This window comes from Petromyzon marinus, chromosome 27, assembly GCF_048934315.1.
Source record: "Petromyzon marinus isolate PM22_M1 ecotype Great Lakes invasive population chromosome 27, UKy_Petmar_22M1.pri1.0, whole genome shotgun sequence".
Taxonomy (NCBI): Eukaryota; Metazoa; Chordata; class Hyperoartia; order Petromyzontiformes; family Petromyzontidae; genus Petromyzon; species Petromyzon marinus.
Genome location: NC_133693.1, coordinates 2,062,004 through 2,085,665, shown reverse-complemented (window position 1 = coordinate 2,085,665; position 23,662 = coordinate 2,062,004). Strand labels below are relative to the sequence as shown.

Genomic DNA, 23,662 nt, shown 5'->3' with positions numbered 1-23,662 from the left:
ATATATTATTGTGCAAAAAAGTTGTATCTCGGCTTGACTTCCAGATTTTTTTGGGGACGTAATCAGAAATGATCTCTTATAGACGTGTGAGCGAGAGTATAAGGTATCTCCCTGTGGGACAAAACTAAAGTTTGGGTGACAAAGGCTTTCACCCTTTACCCCCCTCCCCCAGCGGACATGTGGGCAGACAGAAGGGAGGGGGTTGCCTGCGGGAGATGAGCAGAGTCGTCGGGGAAATTATTTTTGGACAAATGTCGAAGGCTGCTTAACAGAAGCCACCCTGAGGACTGCGTCTGGTTGGGCGAATTCCCCGTAGCCACGGCTCAAACGCCTTCGTCAATTGCACGGCCCTGAAAGGGATGAAGACCCCTTGCCCGATTGCCATTCCGGCGCGCTCATCGTTACGCCGCCGTTGCGGGGTCCTCATTCGATGCGTTCAGTCTCGGAGTGATGCGTGGCGCAGAGCCGCACGTGAAGTTGCCGGGTATGCGTGTTTGCGGTTGGCGTGTGTGCGGTAACGGGTACTGCAAGATCCGACCGTGTCCGCCGAGTGCTAGATGAGCAGCATTGGCTTACGGTTGCCAAACAAATACATTATAGGGTCGCACTCATTGCACACAAAGTGCTTGTCACAAATGAACCACAATACTGATCTCGTCTAAGAGCATAAACCATCATCTCGCGAACTCCGGTCATCCTCGCAGCGGCTTTTGACGAACCATTAAACAAAGACGGTGGTCGCCGCATTGCGCACTTGCAGATGAGCTCCTGCAGCCGTCTGGAACGCTCTTCCTTCCGATATTAGGAAGCCACTGGCGCTAACCACTTTTAAATCATGATCTAGATTGCCAAACTCATTTCTTTGGAATTGCTTTTTGTGTTAAGTTCGTTCTTCCCCCATGTGTAGCAAAACCTCCCGATTAGCACGGTTGGCCGCATATGGTCTGGAAGAGCTTCAACATGCACGCATACACACACGCTCACGTGCACGCCTCGCGGTGTCGTGGACCGAGCGGATGCCGTGGAGATGGTGCCGCGTCGTCTGACCGGCCGCGTCACCCCCTTTGTTCCCACCGCCGCCGCGTGTCGTTACCGTATCGGAGTTGTGTCCAACGTGATCAGCATTGCCGTGGATTACCGTGCGCCCGCAGACGCCACATCGGTGCAACGCGGCGCTGTTTGTAAACGAGCGTTGTTCAGCGGCGAGCGGTGGTTCGTGCTGCTGGCCGTTGAACGTACGCGGAGCGCCGTCTCTCTCAGATTAATTGCGTCAATCCTTTGGGTTGGCGTTGATTTGTTCTAAATCATATATTTTCAACAACAACGGAACCGTCAGTTTGCTCTTGTTTAGGAGAACAAAGCAAGTGCTCTGATTTATTTCTCAATTCATTAAAAAAAATAATGTTAAAGTTTGACCTTGAACTGGAATGTGCTGTCCCCTTAATGCCTAAATCAGTGGTTACTTGAAGGGATCTCAGAGGTAGCCCTGTGATAGCCACTTCCGTCGGCTGTTTTCTGCGAGGGATGCGATTGTGTCGTTCGTTTCACGGCACAACCCCGAGAGCGCTATCGGGATAAACTTAACGGGAAAGTGACAAAATAAATAAACCCTTAAAACTCGCGATGGAGGAGCCTCAGATGTCAGTGATTCTTGCAGCTGAGCCGGGATTTCTCTGTGCCCCCGACATCTCAATTTTGCGCCACAGTCGGTGAACAAAACAGACCGCAGTGTTTAAGTTCATAAACTCGTCCTAAGTTTCAGACAACAGCTGATCGCCCCTATTAGCTTCTAATATTCCAGTTGGGGCCCTTAAAAACAAATCTTGTTTTACAGAACGGTGTCCTGTGTTGTCAGCGGTCTGCAGAGAGTTTTTTTGATCTAGATAAGAGCCCGATTCGAAATCAGCGACAAGGGATCTCTTTGTTTGGGGCCCAAATGGCCAAAAAAACTGGAGTTACAATTAGAAAATGTTGGAGCTTATCTGGACACAGCCGGCTGCTGTTTAATACATGATAATCCCACTCTCGGCTTTCACCCAGACATATGCCTGGCCCCTGAGGGGCTGTGTAGCGCGTGGGTGACCGCGAGGGTGATGGATCAGGCCGGCGTGGCCTCGGGAAAGCAGGAAAGAGAGAGATGCGAGAGAGAGAGATGCGAGAGGGAGAGAGAGAGAGACTAGCGCAGGCCAGTGAGCGGTCTCTCCTCCACAAATCTCCACGCGCCCTTCCGGGAGGGATCCTTTGTGAGCGCCCAAGTTTTCCGTGTGTGTACGTGTTTGCGTGCGTGCATCTGTGTGCACTTGCGCTGGCTGACATCTGCCTGGCTGATTACCGCCCGTGAGAGGGATCATTATCTCCGCAAGTGGACAATTAGGAGGCGAGAAGAAAGAAAGAAACCCCTACACACAACGTTCAGCGTCGCGAGTCCCTTTTTTGTCCGATGTTGAATGCTTCATTTTCACAATTATGTCCTGGCTCACGGCCACCGCCGTTCGTCGCTGGCGCCGAGGGGAGGGGAAGCGCCGTGCAGCGAGTTGAAGGGGCGCTCGCGTCGATTTCACTTTCGGTCTTCGCGTGATTCAACGAGGCAGTGAAGGTCCGCGGAACGCGGAGCGACGTCTTTTATTTAAAAACAAATCTCGCCGAATACGGCGACGCGATACGATGCCGCCGCTGCTGCTGCTCGCTAGGGCACAGAACCAGCATTTTAATCCGGACGAGATGAAACGCATCGACGAAATGCAGCAAATGCAAAAAAAAATATCCTCTGCGTTTTAATGACGAAGTGTATTTTCTCTTCTCCCACGACTGTGTCTCTCGCGGTTCGCGCTGCACGGAACTTTACCGCAAGAGCGACGCGCGGCACAGCCTGCAAACGCAGCGGACAGCTGTTTGTTTTCGGGAGCCGGAGAAGCTCCGGGGACGTGGCGCGAAACGTCGGACAACGCGCGGCACGACGCAAAGACCGCATCGGAGAGCCCTTCGCGACGTTTATTTCTTCCTGGGGAGGGAGGGGGTCTGCGGGGGGCGGGGGGGGGGGTGGCGAGGGGGAGGGGCGGAGGAGGCGGTGGTTGGGGGGGGGGCCGCGAGGTGTTTTGGAAACGCGATGGCGGCACGAGTTGGAATTCTTCTCTCCTTGTCGTGGCGGCGGACGCTGCCGCTGCTGCTGCTGGCTGCCTCCTCGCCACTCTCCGCCGCCTCTCCTCCCTCTCTCTGGTCCGGCGGGGCCAGCCCCTCGCCCCTCCGCAATCACCGTTCATTGAGCTGCCACTAATGTCTTCTTGCACGGGCGGGAGCTTATTCCCCGAGTCGAGCGGCATTGTCCTGCCATCAATCAGGAGCCCCCCCCCACCCTCGCCAGCAGGTGAAGGCTGCGCCCACAGATTACGCCATTTCTACACGGCGCACAAAAGCAGATTAAAAAAGACAAATTACACACCACGGGGACCCGGCGCTGCCCTTTTGTGCATCCCCCAGGCCCAGCTGGGGTGGCTGGGCAGCACTCGACAGGCTCCATCTCCGGGGGGAAGGCCGCCCCCCCCCCCGCCGCCGCCCCCTGCCCCCACCACCATCACCCCCCCCCCCCCCCCAAACCCCAACTCCGTTTCCACGCGTGACCCAGCGCTGGCGATCCGGTGCGACGCGGTGTGCGCGATCCGCGCCGCTGGCGACGCCGATAGCGGGGGGAGGGGGAGGGCGGGCAGCGTCTGCCCCGTAACCCCCGCGCCGCCCACGGCAGGACACGGATACCAACGCGTCCGTTGGTTGCGTGGCGCGCGCCGACGACGGCACAGGTGGCTGCGTGCATGTGATAGCGATGGAGGCGTAAGTGGCTGCGATTGCTCGTGCCACTGAGGTTGGGCAGGGCCTCCACGAGGGCTCTCCCCCCCCCTCTCTGTCGAGGGTGTGTTGCCGGCCTACTCCTCCATGCCGGCCGAATGTCTTGGGAAAGGTGGGCATACCCACACTTTGCCCCGACGCGCGCGACCTGCCGATTGACCAACAGCGGGGCATCCACGTGTACTACTGCTGGGCGGGCGCACCGCTGTTTCACCTGCCGCTGGGCGACCTCTGCATTGCAAGTCCAGTGGGCTCACCGTTACGCTACGGCAGCATTCCCGAGTGCCTCCATAGTCACTCGTATGTGCACTAGCTGCACATCTATGTTCTGTGTATAGTGGCTGCGATATGGATAGAGAGGACTTCATCCGGCGGCTGATGACCCTTATTACTGAGTGGTCGCACAGTAATACGCACCGTGTCGATTCCTGGCCACGGCTACGATCAGTGGTGAGTGATAACCGAACTGCCCATTGGTTCCCCTCCACGTGGCCAGCAGTTCCTGAAGACGCTCCCAGCACGTGGAGCGTAAACGTCGGGGATTGCGCCAATCAGCTCGCGCTACAAACCCGAGAACACTCGGGAGAGCCGTACAGCACTGCGGTGGAAACCTACAAGGTAGACACTGTGATGCCCGGCATGGGGATGATAGATTCTGTACATTTGCCGGTGTGGGCAGCTCGCGCGTACCACTTAGAACACCGCAGTGGCGATGCTGGCCCACTGGCGGCCCTTAATTCCATTCTTAAACTCCGGGCGAGGTGGCAGAAGGGATATCGGCAACAGAGAGAGAGAGAGAGAGATGCGGTGAGAAGAGAGATTACAGATGAGACAGAGATGGAGTGATATGAGAAGAGATGTTGACACACGAGTAACAGAGATTTAATAAGATGAGAGAAGATAGCTACAGACAAGATAGTGATAAAATAGATTAATTAACTGCTTATGATCATTGGCTTTTTATGTTCATAGGATATCAATTCCATTTCATATTTGGCGCTTTCTCAATTGTTCATTACTCTGGGGGGGCCTTGCACTGCTTGAGGTCCTCATCTGTTGCTCAGTGTGGTTATATATTTACTGTATATGGTGGCAGGATGTTAATTACCGCAACTGGTATACAGGAATCGTGGGTTCGATCCCGACCCTGACGCCTGCTGCTGTATATTTGGAGTTTGCGTGTTCTCTCCTTTGTCGCGTGGATTTTTCACTAGCTCCTCCAGTGTTCCCCTCCACATTTAGAATCAACATCGCCACGCGTTTAGAGTATTTAGCTGCGATAAATGTCCACGTGATGGGCCACTTCGTCGAGCTCTAATTTATGGTCAGGTCGCTTCTGACAAGTAACTATATAGCTCAGTGGGCCTTACCTGGTAAAATAATAGTTTTTAGTTTTTATGGTGTGCAATTCATACAGAACACGACGAGAGCCGTGGAGCTTTGTGCTGAGGAGGGCTTCAGGCGGTGAGCGTGCGAGAGCTTTCTGTGGTCTCCAGCAGCGCGTGTGTGTGTGTGCGTAGTCGTGATCACGGTCCAAGGGGAGAGAGGTCGTGTTTGTATGTTGAACTTCTTTCGCGCCTCACGTAGCCGGCCATGCTAATCGGAGGCCTTGTGAGCGAGAGGACAGCGTGCGTCTGTGCTCACGTGTGTGAGGTTTACGATAAAGAATTACAATTTTCAAATCGAGTGTAATTATTTATTTGCGAATCTACCCAGGAAAGCCTCACTGAGTCGAGCAGAAGCAGTGGCTTCCTCTGTACATTGAGCAGCCAGTCCCCTTCCTTAATCCCCCCTCCGTCCCTCTTTCAAAGCCTCACCTCTTCCCCAACATCCATTCCCTTCCTCTTCCCTCCCCTCGCCCCTCCGCTCCTTCCCGTCCCTAATCGTCACTGGTGTTGGACATGAGCGGGAATCGAACTTGGGTTCGTAGCGCAGTGCGCTAACCGCTACACTACCGCCCCCCCCCCCCAACTCTACACACTCTCACTGCTTGACCCTTGCTCACTCACTCACACACTCACCGACTCACTCATTCACACTCTGCAGAACAGGGGGGAGGAGAACATACCAAAGCCACATGCAAACGGGAATCGAACGCGGCCGCTTCTCTCTGCGAGGCCCCGCTTTGCGCACCGTGCTGCCAGAATTGACGCCGACGCAGTGATGCGCGTGCCGCGTACCGCCGGAGACGCTGGCACCGCCTCCTCGCGTCCGCCCACGGCGCTTCCTCCCCGCTCCGCGCCTCGTGCTCGCCCGCAATCTCTCTTCGTTTATTGTGACTGCAGGTGTTCGCGCGCGCGTGGTAGGTTTTATGGTCATTGTATTCATTTGAGAGCCCTTAAAACGTTATTTACCGACGGCTGAGTGCCCGCCGAGAGACCGTCAGTCCCGGCGGTTTAAAGAATTGGAATTGGCCAAGCGTCCCATCGGCGGAGCCTGCGGAATTGACATGAGTGCAAATATTAGTTATTTATTCATGCAGACTGCTCCGTTACCGAGACGAAGGCTCGACCGACTTAGGATCCTGCTTGAAACGTTTAGCCAATTCTGTCCCTCCCGCGCACGCTGTCGCGCTCGCGCTGTGCAGATCGACGCCACGTGGGTCACACAAGGTGATGTGACCACACTTCACCCCGGTCACTTACGAGTTTTGCCGGAGGAGTGGAACATGCACAAGGCAGCGTAGATGTGCTGTACAATTGAATGAGGGTTTTGACACGAAGCATTGTTTACTCGAGCTGAGTGTCTGTGTAGAAGTTTAACGTACATGCATACATTCGAACAAAGATCTATATAGCTCAGTGGGCCGTAACTGATAACATAATGGTCGTTTAGTTTTAGTTTGTTAAGATGAAAATTGTTTACTTTCATGTCTCTATATATTTTTTTAAAGTGATTGGTTTACCTTTCCTATACTTTACCCTCCTATCGTGTTTTTGTATTGTTGGTTTTTGCAATGTTCTGGGCTACCCCGACTGGATGTCAGTGAAAAAAGAGTTTCATGGCTTATCGGATTTCCCTGGTATAAAGAAATATTCTGATTATGATCTCGCGTGCGTGCTCGGGTTGAACTGCGTGTTTTCCGGCACGATGTGTCTGACGTTTCGATCCGTGTGTTTGGAGCTTTGTCAGGAACTGGAAAAACAAAAAGAAACTCCCAGCATTTCGACATTCATACACCGGTCATATAGATCCGAATTGCAGTGCGGCTGAGGCATGGCTGGTTAGCGCACTGCGCTGTCAACATGGCAACCCAAGTTCCACTCCCGGCCACGGCTTACATCAGTGGCGAGTTAGAGTTGATTCGATTTGTTGCACGGATGATGATCCCGTTTAGGCAGTCGCCCGGCTATTTCACAAGGTAGATCCGTGGCGCGTGAGCACAGCAACAACACAAACTAAAGACAAAAAAAAACATCATCAGTGTCACAGAGATCGAGTACAGGATCCTTACGGGATGTTGCACAACTAGAAAATGGAGTGATACCAGAACCGGTCCTTCCCTCTCCACAGCATTCACCAACCTGCACTATCCACCACGGTGAAGTATGGTCAAAAAGTGACAGTATTTTTATTATTATAAATAGTAGTGTTATGGTAATTGATTGAAATGTGTGGAAGAAATGTGTGGAACGGAACGCAGTTTTTCGAGGTAGGGTTGGTGGATCACGCATGTCAAACTTCAGAACCTATTGAGCTGAGGCAGGAATAAGATGGGCTGTAGAGAGAGCGGGTTGTGAACCTATCTGTTCAGTCCAGCCATTGTCCCTTGTTGGTGTATATATGTGGAGTTCACGGCGCGCATGCACACAGCTCTTCACAAAGGGATTGCCCACGAATCTCAATGCGGGATCTGCGTTGGCAAGACAGAGGCTCGTAACTCACTGAGACCTTTATGGATCAATAAAATATGTTATTATTGTTGTTATTTAATCCGAACTTTTGTATCTCGCAAAGGCCAGATCAGCTTTCACAAGCTGCCCAAAGTGTCTGGATTCTCACAGAAGACTTGGGTGGGGGGGGGGGGCAGTGGCGAGTGTGCCTCCAACCAAACAACGGGGCACTTTGTGTCGCTGTAAATGAGCACTCGTGGATGGAATTGATTAAGAATACGATAGCTGAGCTTGCAGAGAGCATAATCACTTTTTCCGAGGCTCTGCTAACTCAATAACGCGTGCGGCCAGACGTGAGCAAGGGACAAATTCAAAAGGAGAAGCCAAATCTCCGCCGGCCATGACGGTCCAACGATGGCCACGATTTTTTGTATAAGCACGGTTAGAACGTACAAAAAAAAGTTGTATAAACTCTCCGTTCTGTCCCGTTGTAAACTTCGAGGGGAGAGAGACAAAAAAATCAAAACAAAAAGTGTGACTCCCTCCACCACCACCACCACCACAGCCACAGCCAAGCATCTTCTCAGTCCCTCCCAGCCCAGCGCAGCCCTCCAACCAAAACCCGCAAGTGCCGATCCCAATGATGTTGAGAGTGGCGGACAGTCGGTCGAGGGTTGGGTCCCCACATCCCACCCCCTCTGAGTCCCCCCCCGTCCACCCCCCGAGACAGAAGGGGGGTGAGAGCGCTGGCCCCGCTAGCGCTGCGTGCCATTTAGGTGGCCCCCGTCACCATGGCGACAGGGTCAGGGCCCTGCCAGCCGCCCTCTCTGCCATTGAGGCCCACCTCACCATCTGTCGCGGGCGACAAACGCGGCCTACATTTGCATAAACAAAAGGTAAATTGAGCAAAAGCAGGGTTAGAGTTGGGGAGGGGGGCATTGGGGGTGAGGGGCTGGGGGAGCGGAGGGACCTCAGAATGAGAGGGAGAGAAAGACAGCTGCCATGGATGTATGGCAGGGTTCAAAGGGCAACGCGTGCGGGGTCTTTATGGAAATCCCCTCCCCCCCCCAGCAAATTAAAGCCGCGTATTAGAATGCATTATACGCAGCCAGCGCACGTCTGCTTATTAAGAAATGTGTTACGTGAGTGAAAACTAAGTTCGGTGCACCCCATCTCCGTATCTGTTCCATGCACGGCGATTCAAAGCGCCACCGGCAGAGTTCGATGAGAATGTGAGTCGGGCAGAGTCGGACTGGGTCGGTGCCCTTCGAGCGATTAGAAACATTTGCAGCAAGGTTCAGCGCTCCGTTTCCTTTATTGGTGTCAACCCGAACGTCATCGTGCGCGCGCGCGCGTGCCCGCACGCCTCGAAGCGGCGCACCTAGCCTGGCACCGCAAGCGCCGTCTGTGACGTCGCCGACACTTCGTGTTGAACATTGGCCCCAGCCGCCGCCGCCGTTGTTGTTGATGTTGTGCGCGCGCGTGGCATAATGCGCGTGCTTTTTTTTCGCGATGATAAAGAAACGCTCCGTGTAAAGTCGTCCCCCACCTCGCCGCTCGCGGGCACGCGCGCGCGCGCGCGCGACATCAGCTGGGCAGGGCGCGAGCGGCGCCCCCTTTTGTTCGTCCTCGTCGCGCCGGGGCGCGGGAACAACGACTCGGGGGTGGGCGGCGCGGCGGTGGAAGGGGCAGGGGGAGCCGGGGGGCAGGAGGACAAGGATGGGGGGGGTGGTGTGTGTGGTGGGGGAGGCGACCTCCTCCTCCTCTTCCTACTCCGCGTCGCGCTGCAGAGGAGCGGCGGCGGCGGCGGCGGCTTCGCGAGTTTTGGACCCGCGATTTGCTGCGGCGAGCGCGCAACGCGGGAGGGGTGGGGGGGGGAGGAGGACGTGGAGGAGGAGGAGGAGGGGGGGTGCGGTCTGGGGGCCGTGATTGGTGCCGAAGCTCCTTGAAAAAGCCTAGAGGAGAAGTTTGCTGCAGACTTTAGTCACAAGAAGCGAGGGAGGCAAAAGTTTTGTGTGCGCGTCGTGCCGAGTGGCCGTGTCCGCTCGCTTGCCGTGAGCCATGTCGTGCGTGGAGCTGCAGAGGATGAGGCTGGGACCCAGCCTGCTTGGTGAGTTGGTTTTGTGTCCGCGGGATAGTCAAGCGGCGGACTTTTTATTTCTTTCTTTCACGAAACGGACCGACCGACCGACGTTGTCACGATTCGTCGCGATCTTTGGTTTCCCGTAAGTTTGTGATCGCGCGGAGCGAGCGCTCGGTGTGATTGCCCGAATTTTATCTTAGAATTTTTAATGACAGCGATCGTCAATCTGGTGACATATTTGGTCCGCTAATGATTACGATGCGTGGTAGAGTTTCTCGAGGGGACAATTGTTGCGATGCAAGTTTCTTCTACCTGCGTTGTTGCATTGTTTGTTTACGTTTTATGTTTTCAGTATGCATGACAGAGATTGTGTATCATGTGCAGTTTCTTCAACATAACCCTGGCACGAGTCTTATAACTCTGGCAACTTTACAACCTAATTTGCTTGTAACGCACGCGCGGTCAGTTACACAAGAAATAAATTGTTAAATGAACTACGAATATAATTACGTCAAAAAATGGCCTTGCCATCAAGCACTCCAGATATGCTTTAGCACAGCATAGATTTGATGGCTACCACCTATTTAGTTACAACTTTAATTATTGCACTTGTTATTTCATCAATATTTTGTCCGGAAATAACATGTTTAAATATTGAAATAAAATCAGCAGCGACGATTACGACGCGATGATAATTTGCTGAAGGGACAATATCACTATGGTCGAGTCTACATCGTGCGACGTGCTGTTCAAGCACCGCCGTGTCACGGCAAGCCCGGCCACGTGGCGCGCTCCTCTCGTTCAACTTCTTTACAGAAGCGGCAGCCCCGGTTGAGTTTCGTTATTCTTGCAGAAGACGTGGTCACCATTGTGTCGTCATGCTTTCAAAAAAGAGACGTCATGTTTAATTTGCTTATTGCTGGAAAAGACTCCAACACGTCGATTGTAGTTGATAATAACAACAACACATACAAGTCCATTATCAATCCATCGCTGGTTGAAAGTCTCCCCGTGCATTTGATTTGACCGGTACTTCACCACGCTGGTCAGCGCCGGGTGCTGACGTGGGAGGAGCTGATGGTGGGGTGGGGGGCGGAGTGGCAGGACCAGTGGCCGGGAGTCGAACTCGTGTTGCCGGCCTCGTAGCATGAAGCAATTCCGACCGCGCCACCACCGCTCTCCACACAGTGGCGTTTGTGAAAATCATGACAAAAATCGGCTCAGGACAGGGATATGCGGCAGTACTTGTGCTGCACTCATTCCGTGTTTGGTGTCTTCATCTGTGGAGGCAAAGTCCTCATTGGCACGACAGCTTGTGACCACAGTCGTAGCGATAGCGTCAAGGGCTCAGTCTCTGCTTCCTCCTACACGGGGGATGCGACACGTCGCACGTGAGGTGTTCGAGACCACAGCGTGCCACTCTGTGCTGCTCTGCGAGGCGTGCTTTCTGCGATAGCTTCGTGGCGCAGAGAGGTTTCGTCGGTTTAAATGGTTGAAGAAAAAAACAACACATTTTTACATGGAATTAGACTAAAGATCGATTCAAGTTTACGTATGTGAAGCGGGCTGTCGTCATTAGTCATTTATAATTTGTAGCCCTTTGTCACTCTACTGCTGGATGAGGGCCTCCCTCCCCCATGCCTTGTCAGCCATGGGGTTCGTTTGACCATACTTTACCTGTTGGTGAAAGCGGTGAGGGGGGGGGGCGGAGGGGGAGACCGATATCGCTTGCCACCGACGTTAGCCATGGCCTGCCGTAGCTAATGTCACCAGGTTCGTAGCGCAGGGTGCTAACCACTGCGCCACCAATCCACCGTTATTGTCATAAATGCCTTTGTGTGTAAATAATATTTGTTTAGCCATGGGTCGCTTGTAAGTATGTATGCATACGTGGTGGTGTGCAAGCTTTTATATCATGTAGAATTAGTCAGCCATGGTTTCTGTGTAACTTAGGGTCATTCTTTTAAATGTGGTAGCACAGTGTTTTTAGTAGGTTTATAACCTCCCAGCATGAGGTTAGGGCGTTATCTCCTTGCGTGCTTTTGTTGGTGTTTTAAAAAAGTACATTAAACTTTTTTTCTTCCTTGAGCATAATTGCACAAATACCGGAAGGTTTCCATTACAACCATCCTGAGACTTTTGTGGGCAAATTAATAACGCACCAAAAAATATGCACTTTGCAACAAAAAAGTTTAGTTTCATGCTGACTGCAATTGATGCAATTATTAATAATAACAGTCACGATGGTCATTAAAGGTTTTACTTTAAGTTTTGTTTTAGAAAATTATACGAAGGACACGTGCATCCACTGGCGACGTTGATGTCGGCCAGCGCGATCGGCTACGTACGGCGCGAAAGAAGTTCAACATACATACGACCACAATTTACGACCCCCAAGTTCATCCGCCGCTACCGGAGCTTTGCGGTTGACCCGTCCAGCGGCGGCGTTTGATGTCGTGCCCCCGTCCGCTGACTCCGAATGCCCGCGCTCATCGCTCACGCAGGACAATGGCCGACCGAACGGGGGACGCACACGACAGCGCCCGTTCATGCGATTTTACAGATTTTCTAAAACAACAACAACAATAAGTAGTTCCGTTCCTGTTCTTAAGAAAGTTAATTATTACATTTAAACGATTCCCCTTACTCCCGTTTTTTTTTTGCCTTCCCTTCCCCACGTAAACAAAAACTACGATCCTGCTTTTGCAGGTCCTGCGTGAGCGGAGCACAGAGCCTGATCTCCCCCCCCCTCGCCCCCGGGCTTTGGTCCACAACATTTCTGTACCCTCCCCCTCCCTCCCCTATTTGTTACGGTTTGTGCCTTGTACCAGAGTCTAGTCAAAGTATATATATAAAAATGATGCTTGCTAAAAGCGTTTCCAAACGGCATTCGGGTGGCAGCCGAAGCCACTGCACGGCGCCCAGTGGGGGAAGGAGTGAGGTAGAGTCGGCTCGCTCCGCGTCTTCCGGCGGTTCCTGCCGTTGGAGCTGTCCTTGGTACTCGCTTTGCCACTGAGGAACGCGCGGTTTTGTTCGTAAACCCACGCATTGTGTTGTGCCGCAAAACGAATGGGCAGGGTTGCGCTAAAATCCATCCATATTGTTGCGTGTGCGCGCCTGCGTGCCTATATAAATGTGTGTGTGTGGAAGAGGCTTTGTCTCTGCGGAATGTATTTAACGATTTTTTTTTCTTGCTGTGGAACGACAGTGGGCGATGGGTGGATAATCATTGTAAGTTTTTTTGTATTCGTTCCGGAGTGTGCCGTTGCTTCGTGTTGCGTGAAAGGTTTATTTGGAAAGATAAAATGGCAATTGCGCAACAATCGGAGACGCGGATGGGTCAAGGCACTGGGTCTCTCCACCACGCTGCCAGGACACTCCGTTCCCCCATCACAACAATGGGACCGTAAATACTCAGCGGAACGTGACGAATGCGCACGAGATGAGGTTGAACACCCCCTGCAATCAATTCATGGCGCGGGGCGGACGGCAGACCCACATCGAACCTGGCGCGTGCTTTCATTTGTAATAAAAGGACATAGAGGATGGTGGGGGCGGGGGGGGGGGGGTTGGCGATGGGAAGGGGGGGTTTCTCTCCTTTGCAGGGATCGCACATGGTTGTAGCAAGATGTGCTCCCCTTGCGTTGAAGCGTTTCTGATCTCACTTTCCCCGCACTTCGTGTCGTTTTTCTTTGCCTGCCGCTCCCCCCCCCCCGCTCCTTTTCCTTCTTCGTTCTATCCTTCTCTCCCTGCTCCTTCTCCTTGCTTCTCTGTCGCCACCTACGACACCGCTGGGCACTGCTGCGGCTTGCGCGTGTTTGCGCCGGCCGCTCGGATGTTGTGTGTCGCGGCGTCGTGCGCCCTCCTGCCCGGTGGTCACCGTCGTTGTTGATGTTGTTGAAACATTTTGGGCAGGCGGATAAATTCACGGCTTTAATGCGAAATTTGAACGAGTTTATATATTTTAAATTTCCCCCTGTACTAGATGGGATATTTTGGAGATCTCGTAAACAACACGAAAAACGAAAGGGCTTTTACTTTTTTTTTAGGACTCAGAGCTTTACTTAGTTCTTCTTCTTCCAGATTACGCGAGTTGTCAATGGAGCAGGTAGATACGGGCCTGGGCAATTTTGGCTGTTGCAGTTGATCACGTTACGCTTTGACCGTCATCGAAATAGCTTGTGCGGTCTGGCTAATGGCGATAAAATCGGCGAGGGTTTCTGAATGCAAGTGGTGAGAGGTTGCCCCACGTGCTACCCACCGATGCCGTGGTATTGGAAGCTGGATCGGTGTTTGCCGCGTGAACGGCGAAACGAATCGCGGTTACAAATCGTTTCGGAGGAAACAAAAACGGTCGGTTTCCAATGTTTGTGTTGCCCCTTTATTGTTGCAATCTTGATGGAGCTCGCTTTTGGAAAAATAACATAGGATGGTAAAAACTAAGCTGGGTAATAATTAGATGGACACATTATATTGAGTTATTTGATATCAAATATATTTAGGCGTTTATATAATGGTGATTGCTCTACAGAATATTGTTTGCTTGCTTCATCTCTTTTGAATTTCACTGCACACTATCGGTTTGGTGCGTACCGTTTTTTTTTTTTAGCGTTGACACATAACAAAAAAAAACCCGAAAACGGTATGTGTGCATCGTTTTATCTGTTTGTAATCACGAACCACGTGCATTGCTGCGCTCAAACCTGAACACACAAAAAAAGACGCCGAATCGACCGTTGTTTTTATGCAAAATAAAATAAAATTTCACAACAAAAGAGGCACAGAGTGGTCTCGGCGGCACGACGCGATGCGCAACGCGCGTCCCCCGGAACTCTCGCGCGTGCATGCCCTGTCCTGGACGACGAGACGGGCGATAGGTCACAATTACGGCCGTCAGAAAGAAGCACAACGTGAACCCTCCTCGTAAATGCTAATTCAGCACCTGAGCCTTGGGCCAGGCATGCAGGGAGGTTGTGGGGGGGGGGGGGTGCCGAGTACACGGGGAAGGGGTGGGCTGACGTCTGGCGTCACGGCGCAGGGGCCCATGGGTAATTTCAGTGCATGAGGGAGAGGCATCAGCTGGCGGAGGGGAAGGCCAACCGCCCCTGATTGGCCACGAGCCGCATGACGGGCTGCGCTCGGAGCGTTAGCCGTACGTGCTATTATCTTTCGGGGCGTACGTGACGGCGATACGGTGGCTGCCGGGAGCCTCCTGCAGACACCCGGGCTCTTGTATTGTTTTAACAGTGAACGAGATCAGCGGAGCTGAGCCTGGAGGCTTGCACAAGGTAGGGGCAGCCCTGCTGCTGCTGCCGCTATCTCGCTCCTTTTCTTCTCTCTCTCAGCTGGCAGAGAAGCCCCATATGCCTGTGCTATGTTTTAATTACGCGGGGTGGAATCGGCTGCCAGAGCCTACGTGCCTGTCCTGGAACAAAGATTTGGGAGGAACATCTTGTTTGGGGACGTCGTGTGTTTTGTGAAATCTCCGTGGGATTCGTCCCCGTTGTGCGCTCGCCGGCGCGGGAGGCGCGCGGATCTTTTGGCTCTGTTGAAGTTGAGCGTTGCGCGCAGCCATATTGTCATTGGAATGGAGCCCCATGTTTGTGGACTGCCACTCGAGTGCAGTAATAGCTGCGTCGTCCATGTTGTACGCTGGTAGTAGCCAGGCCTACAAGAGGGGGGGGGGGGGAGGTGGGGAGTGAGCACCATTTACGACATTAATTATTAATGACAGCGCCACTCCACCGCCTCTAAACTCCACGCACCCATCTGCCGGAGATTCATAATTCACCAAGCGGTGTTCGTTTTGTGGGGACCATAACGGAACCGGCCAGAGTAGCCGGGGCTGCTGGGGGGCTATCCTCCATCGCTTGTTTTTCCTGCATGATTTTGCCGAGCTCGTAACTCTGGGCCGAGGAGTAGCATCGGCGCCGTGGCCTCCGTACCCAACAAAGCCAAGTTGCGCAGTTTCCACCGCCGTGGCGTGGACACTCATGCTGGCTTTGGGCCTATTCTCTGCTTGTGCTTTATTATGAATTATTGGGCTTTGCTATTTTGGAAGGTGATTTTTTGTGCTAATTTTCCTGTTTTTGTGAGCCTTTTGCGAGTGGTCTGTAAAATTGTGAGTTTGCGAATGTGTGTTTATCCTCCTACCTGTTAAATTCGATGTGTTACACAACTTTCAGAGTAGCTAAGAAAAAACAGAAGTGAAAATCTATCTTAACAAAAGATGTTTGCCACCCGCGCTTTTGTGCGGTTTAATCGGCGATTGTTTAGATTAATTCTTTAGCGGCAGAAATTAAGATGCCTCGTTGGATTTTTCGTCGCTACATTTTGCTCGATTATTTTTCATCAAGAATAGGCAGTGACGCTGCAATACTTAACGCGTATCAAGTGTCTAATCCCTAAACACATCCAGTTTCGTTCGGGCACATTCAGTACCAAGGACAGCTCCCCGCACTCAGCCGACTGGGCAAGCCCTTGTGGCAACGGTTCCCATTCCATCCCATTCACGTCTATGGTTCATCTTCTCATATCTGCTTGAGATTTAAACGTCGATTTTTTTTTTGCCAGAAAGCCGAAGTCAGCTAAACATTTGGCAGATGGCACATCTACATAGCCTCAATAGTCTGAGTAATTTGGTTTAAGGTCCTGTGTCTACATCTGCTCGAGCCTCCATCGCTTTAATTTTGACCTCCCTTGCTCCTCTTTGCTGCGAGAATGTAAAGTGTCACGGTCTCTTTGTTCGGGTGTTGGGGTGGCTGCGGGCATAGAGTTAAACAAAGAACTAATGCACTCGCACTTCATACGCCGCTCACGCCTATAGACTGGGCTTACAAGCCCGGCGTGAAACATTGCCGGTACATTACCTTACACGTTAACTGAAAGAGAGAAACTGGTCGGTAGATATTTGAAGTGCACTATCTGCAGTGTTATAGTTTCATTAATTATGTAACGAATGTGTGTGTGGCGCATATAGTTAACATTTTTTTTAATTGACGTCCGTTGTTTATTATGCCGTTGTTCACTTGTCCGTTTCAGAGTCAACGTGTCACTTTTGTAATTTTAGCTGAACACGGTAGCGGTGTTAAGAACGATACGACGGCATTTGGGAACAGCCTTCGCAGGGCCGTGGTGTAATAATACATAGCACCTCTGTTCCCAGGCAGTTTTGACAGTTTTAACGCTGAACAAAAAAATGGTTAATTTAATTTTTTCTTTCATAATAACGTGGATTATTTGAAAGAACACTCCATTTCGACTTCATAACGCCACGTAATTGAGTTACTAGGTCAAGATAACCACATTATCTGCTCAGCAACGTAGATTAAAATAATATAAATTCACATTTTCCATCGACGCACAGGGGCCAGTGTTAGTGAATGTGAAAATAAACATCTGAAACACACGTTTAAAATAAATGTTCTTTTAAGTTGAAGGTTTTAATTAGGATAAAACAAAATTTCTGTATGTACTTTGTTGGTGTTGCTGTGTGTGGGGTGGGGAGTGGCAGATGTCGTGTCGTGGTGAATGCAGTGGACTACAAACCCAGCGACCTGAGTTCTATTCCCGCTCACAACCAAAAGCAGTGGCGAATATTTGAACTGGGCCTCCCCTAGGTTAGTTGAGCCTTAAAAGTACCCGGTGAAGGGTGTGAACATCAGCACTGGGGAGACGAAGGCGGTCGGGTGTGGTGCTGGCCACCCACCCCTTTGTGTGCCATGCCGGCTTTCATAGGTGCTCGATAACAGCACTTGCCTCAATAGTCTGTTAAGGCTACACGGGGGAGTTTTGTATCTCTCTCTGATGTGGGGGAGCAGTGGCAGTACAGTGGTTAGCACACAACACAAATAACCCGGTGACCTCGGTTTGATTCCCAGCCATGGGAAATCATCAGTGGTGTCCCGGTGGCGAGATTTTAACTACCTTGCCTGGTATGCAGGAGGTTGTGGGATTGATACCAACTCTGATGCCTGTATATCTGGAGTTTCCATGTTCTCCCCGTGGTCGCGTGGATTTTAATCCGGGTCCTCGTTTTTCCCTCCACATTTTAGAAACGTGCCTTCAAAGTATTTGGCTGCTATAAATTGTCACATGATGATAAGTCACTGCGTTGAGCTTTCATTTGTGGCCAGGTCACGTCTGAAAAATAGCTACATAGCTCAGTGGGCCTTACCTGGTAAAAAGAAAAGAGTTCAGTTTTAGTTTAGTATCCAAACTCATCCTTAAATTAATGAGTGCCTGCTGTACTGTGTAAACATCAACACGGTGCTAGCTTTACCACCCCTCACCTGTCCATTCCAACCTTAATAGGGGCTCGCTAACAGCACTTGCCCCGTTTATGTGGCTAATGCGAGAGAGTGTGTACGTGTGTACTTCTAAAGTACAACTATATAACGCTTGCTCTGTTTGGCTTGAGCACCGAGGTACCTGCGAGGATGTAATTAAGGAGGTGTGCGGCACATCTCTATCCAAGGGTTCCGGCACGCGTGCGAGTGACTGTAAGTGCAGCGTGCGGGCAGACGCGGGGGCCCGTGCTCGTGGCCACGCTGGGTGATTTTGCCGTTTTGGTTTTGACCACTGCTCGCCCGATTCGAGGACTGGGACACGGGGACACGTTTGCCGCGCGTGCTCGAGCGCCAGTTCTGATTCGGCGCTTCGTGGCGGAGTAATGAACAACGCACCCAAGAGTTGGTTAGTCAGCTGACGGATAGTCGAGGATATACAATCCAAGTCAGTTGAAGACGAAGGCGCAGCCCTGCAATTGGTGGCTTATGCCGCTGTTGGTGGAATGGTCTCCGCTAGAGGGGTATTTGGAGTATTTGGCCTACTCTTCCACACTGCCTAGATATCTTACGATCCAAATGGACTCAAGTTTCAATCTTGGCCAAGTACAATATCATTTAATTCTAGATTTTAAGCTTTCGAGACTGCAAGGATTCATACTCTTTGGTTTTTTCGGTAAAGTCACGTAGGTAAAAAATAAAATAAAAATAAATTTAGTTGTTTTCATTTATTTTTATTTTATTTTTTACCTACGTGACTTTACCGAAAAATAAACAAAGAGTACAATATCATTGGCAAGTGGTATCTGAATGTAGCCTCGCTTTGTTTTCCCCAAGGTTGACTCAACCTCAAATGAATGCCTCGTGAATTGTGACAATAAAAAGACAAAGTTGGCTCCACGTGCTGCTGGCCAAGTTTGGACTGGGAGGCTGGGTACATTCCAGTCCGGGAGACCGGAATGTACCACCCTGCACTTTAATCAATTGCCGACTGATTGATGTTGAGATGTAAGTTTGGCCGACGATATGACATTCAAACTCTGGCATTTGCTTACTCGATGATTAGTCTGAGCCTGGTGCAGTGAAAGTTAATAGTTAAAGGTGCAGCCCTGTAAGTGTCAATGCTGACGGAAGGGTTTCCCATAGATGGAGCTCTGTAGATCCCCTGTAGAGGGTATATGGCCTACTATTCCATGCTGGTCATGTTCTGATTACCTTTCTGAGATCAAAAGGCATATGAAGGATTATCCTTTACAACTTCAAGAGCCATGATTGTTGCTGGCCACTTGCGGTTTTGGGCCCGTGCTCAGCAACCTCGACAGGAACAAAACAAAAAACGTCTTGAAATAGGTGGGAGTATCCACACTTAAGCCCACTGCACGGGCACCGTCAATCTGCGGTGCGCCGATTTATATTTTTGGGTGGACAAAAGTGGGGGCTTGACGAGGGAGTTAGGCGGATTTAAGAAACTTGCCCCCCATTGTTTCAACTGCCATGGTGTGATGGTGTGGGAGATTGAACCGAACAGACGACCTCCTGGATGCAGGTTCTGATGTGACAACCATGATACCGCCACAGTGGCATCATCATCGTCATCATCCCTCACAGTCTATCGAGTCACTTGTATGCATGTTCTGTGTAGAGCAGCTGTTATGTGGATAGAGGCAGGCCTTCATCCCGCGGTGGATTGATCAAGCCGAACCAGGGGTGCCACGCAGCAGCCCGTACCTGCGCGTCTCACCTTCGCATAGCTTCCACCATCTGACCGACACGGGGCAACATTCCGGGTGTTGACGCGGCGGCGAAATGTTAACTCCCTCGCCTGGTATACAGGAGGTCATGGGCTCGATCCAGACCCTGACGCCTGCTGTATATTTAGAGTTTGCGTGTTCTCTCTCTCTACCCGTGGTCGCGTGGATTTTTCTCCAGGTCCTCCGGTTTTTTCCTCCACATTTAGAATCAAAGTTGCGTTTAGAGTATTTGGCTACTATAAATTTCCACGCGGTAAGCCACTTCGTTGAGCAATCATTTGTGGCCAGGTCGCTTCTGAAAAAAAGAGCTACGTAGCTTAAGTGGGCCTTGCCTGGTAAAATAAAAAATGGTTTACTTTAATGGTTCCAGTGTGCTGACCGTTACACCCCGGCCGGAGGAGATAAATACCACCTCTACAGTCGACTGCTCCATATGGAGCGGTGTGTTTATTTGTCTGCTTGTGTGCCCGTGTGTGTGCCTGTGTGTGCACGCGCGCGTTGTGTTTGCCGCGGTGCAGAGAATGCCTTTGCCGGCGAGCTGCTGAGGCCGGGCCACTGGGCGCGCAGCTGCCGGGAGAGAGTCCCTGCCGCCTGCCGCCTGGAGGCCAGCGCCGGCCCATCCCCCGCCGCTCGGCCTCCACTCCCTGCCCAGCACAGGGTGCGTGGTGCCGCCACCATCGCTCGCTCGCTCGCTCGGTCGCTTGCTGGCACCCCTCCCTTGGCCTGAACCGCGAGCCTCTGCGACAAGCGGCAAACGCTCACTCCCATTATCAACCACGTTCCCACCCAGATTGTCATGCGCACAGTACACAGTTTCGATTGGTCTTTTCGGCGCTACTTTTATTTATTTGAAGTCTTTAAATAGCTTTGCGTGAATTAACATATTTGCCCCAAACACCAACTTGTCACGATACGTGAAGCATAACACATTTATTGCGCATGTCGTTTGTTTCCGTATTTTGTTACATTCAAATGTGGCGACCCTAATGATGATGACGATTGGATGCGGCAGTAGGTGTGTTGATGGGGTGACCTGGTATTGATATGTGGAATATTGGTGTTGGACTAGGAGTACAGTTAGAGTTGCTAACTGATTGGCCATAGAGTTATTTTTTGTCACGACGGTGTTTCTCTCTGGTGCCATCGAACGGCGGAGCCGGGGTTCTCAGCCCATTGGGTGGGTGGGGCTGGGCGGAGTGCCTAAGACCTTGAGGGGTGGGCACGGGCTGCGGCATGGATACCGTGCAGGATAAATGTCCACGGATGAAGTCGGCACCGCGCTAACGGCAAAAAAAAACCACACACGAATGCGTGACATGAAACAAATGCTTTGTAAACACACGGCTTACTAACATCATGTTCAATCAAGGTATGGGCACGTGGTCTTTTTCTCTCTGTCTCTGTATTGTGGCGTTAGTCCCCTTGGGCTGTGGGGGGTATGGAGGGCAATGGTCTTGATTGGAGGGGGCCCACCGTACAGGAAAAAGTTGAGAACTACTTTAGCGGAGCCTTGCTGTAGTGGCAAAGCTCTTGAACAACAATGCAGTGATGAGGATGAGAATGAGCATGATGATGAGAGGGTTCATTTATATGGCATTCATGCTTCCCACCTTCATCAACCCGCACTGACCAGAGTGGTGAAGTATAGCCAAATAACGCCCACGACCCACGTGACGCATCCTGCAGTCGACTGACAAAAGGCAGTATATAGATAAACCTCATATCCCATTGAGAGCGATATCGTCATGATGTGATGGGTGGTATTCACTGGACTTGCAATACAGATATAGCAGCTTGATCTCCTGGTGCGGCACACTTGAAACAACGAAATTTACATTTATTAAATCCCCTCCTCTGTCCGACCAAGCGGGGAAAATGCACGCACCTCGATTGGCACGTTCACCTGGGCTGGGAACTCTCACCTCTTCCAAGACAAGCGTGGAAGAGTCGGCCAAATGCCCTCTCCACCACCTAAAAAGCTCCCTCTAGTCAGGGCCCTCCCACCAGCAGTGACGTGAGAGCGTTTTTTTTGAAAACCGCTCTTTGCGTTTAGTTTGTCGCCGTCCTTCCCCCGCGCCTCCGATTAATCGCGGTTGGCTACGCGCGACGCGAAAGGAGTCCCAACGTAAGCACGCGAATGCAACGGAAGTCCAGGGCGAGCGCCGGTTATGGTTTTGTTTGAAAGGGCGGCGGCGCCGCCGCTGTTCTTGTGCTCTCTCGTGTTTGGCGCGCATGCAGATGGATTTGGAAGGGGACGAGAACAGGCTGCACACTTGCTCGAAAGGGATGAAACGTGAGTGAGTCCGTGGCGCCCGCTGTGCGCTGGCGCCCGTTATAAATTACGGAGGCGGCGGGGCGGGGGGGGGGCGTGGCAGGGGGGGGGCAGGGGGGGGGGGCGTGCGGTCGGCATGTTTTATTTTTCACTTTGTTAAAATGTAAATGCCATTGATGACACTCGTCTTTTCCAAACGCGTTTAAATCGTTGAAGCGAGCGGCTGCGTGGCGTTCGTACGGCCTCGCAAGCTCTGATTGCTGTTTGCGTGATGTTGGGTTCTGCTTAATCCTCCTGTGTCGCTTGGCTAATTCGTCTCATTTCTTCGATCCCTCCCATTCCGTAGTGGATTCCATGGTTCAAGATGTATTCAGGTGAGCATGCTCCCAACTTCCCCTTTCAAAGGACTTCACTCACAGTTGGAGATAATTGAGCATTTGTGCACAAAAGCGCATTTTCAGTGCAACTTTTAACACACGTATATATTTATTTTATGGATCCTTTGCCCGGCTTGCCTGGCTATCGTAATTCAAAGGCTGTCAACGGAGCACAAACCTTTAACGATTAAAATTATACAACGTACACATAAGACAGAAATACAGTTCTCTAACGATGCCTCCAAGACACGCGTTCGGCACGGCGAGACGAGCCACAGAGGGAACATTTCTCCCCTCTGGCTCGGCTCGTTTGCCAAGGGGTCACGGCAAGGCGGTGCTTTTGCGGTGGTCGTTATTTTCCGGGGTGGATGGGCGGGGGGGACGGGTTGGGTAGGGGAGGGCTCTTTGCGTTCGTGGGCTTGGCTCGTGGGCGAGGTGGGTGAGAGGCACGGGGCAGAAGGGGCATCAGTAGGGTTGCCACCTCTGAGCTACAAACCAAAAAAATGGTTCTTCTGAGACGTCTGGCGAGTGAGAAAGAGTCGGCCGAAACGCTCTCGAGAAGGGCTACTCTGGAGCCCCCCAGGTGTGGAAGGCCCTTCTGCACGCAGTGAAGTGAGCTCGCAATTCCAGGGCAGCACCGTTACATTTTAGAAATGTTAAGTCGTTGGTGATGTGTCTGCATGAAAATAAAATGGTTGCCCGGAATAATTTCAAAATGGTCCTGGCATTGACTACGTGTGACCTGGATAAGGCCACCGTGACCGGGCGCACCTGGCCCTAATCCCTGTAGTTGATTATCTCCGCTAAGTGGCGCAGCAGCAAATGGACCCTAACATTTCCCGTTTGTCAAATCTAAAAGCTTACGTGGCACAACCTGTGTTAAATAAGTAATGCTTATCCTCTTCTGAGATCTTTAATTTATGATGCTAAATGCCTCCCTTTGTGCGATCTCTGCTCGCGGCTTCCCTGCCCCGGCAGCTCACGTGCTCGGCCGCTCGAAATTTTGTGAGTGGGGCCCTTTTCAGAACAGTCCGTCGTGCCGTTCGGCAGAAAAGGGGCAGCACAGACCTCGAGTTAACCCTGCAGGCGGAGGTGTTTGCCGATTGATCGTCCGTGGGCGGTCGTCATTGCTGATTTGGACCTATCGCATGTTCCCACATGAGTTGCCTTGCTGATGATGATGATGACCATCATCATCATCATCACCACCACCACCACGGT

The 23,662-nt window shown here is 51.7% G+C and overlaps 1 protein-coding gene across 1 annotated transcript in view; it reads left to right on the top strand.

Annotated features, from left to right (window-relative positions):
- The window catches only part of LOC116946652 (uncharacterized), a 73,355-nt gene that overhangs the window by 44,277 nt on the left and 5,416 nt on the right, over positions 1-23,662 (top strand). Inside the window, exons 3-5 of the mRNA XM_076069961.1 lie at positions 20,311-20,450; positions 22,031-22,085; positions 22,411-22,438. Of these exons, the coding sequence (XP_075926076.1) occupies positions 20,311-20,450; positions 22,031-22,085; positions 22,411-22,438 (223 nt within the window). The remainder of the gene's footprint in view (positions 1-20,310; positions 20,451-22,030; positions 22,086-22,410; positions 22,439-23,662) is intronic.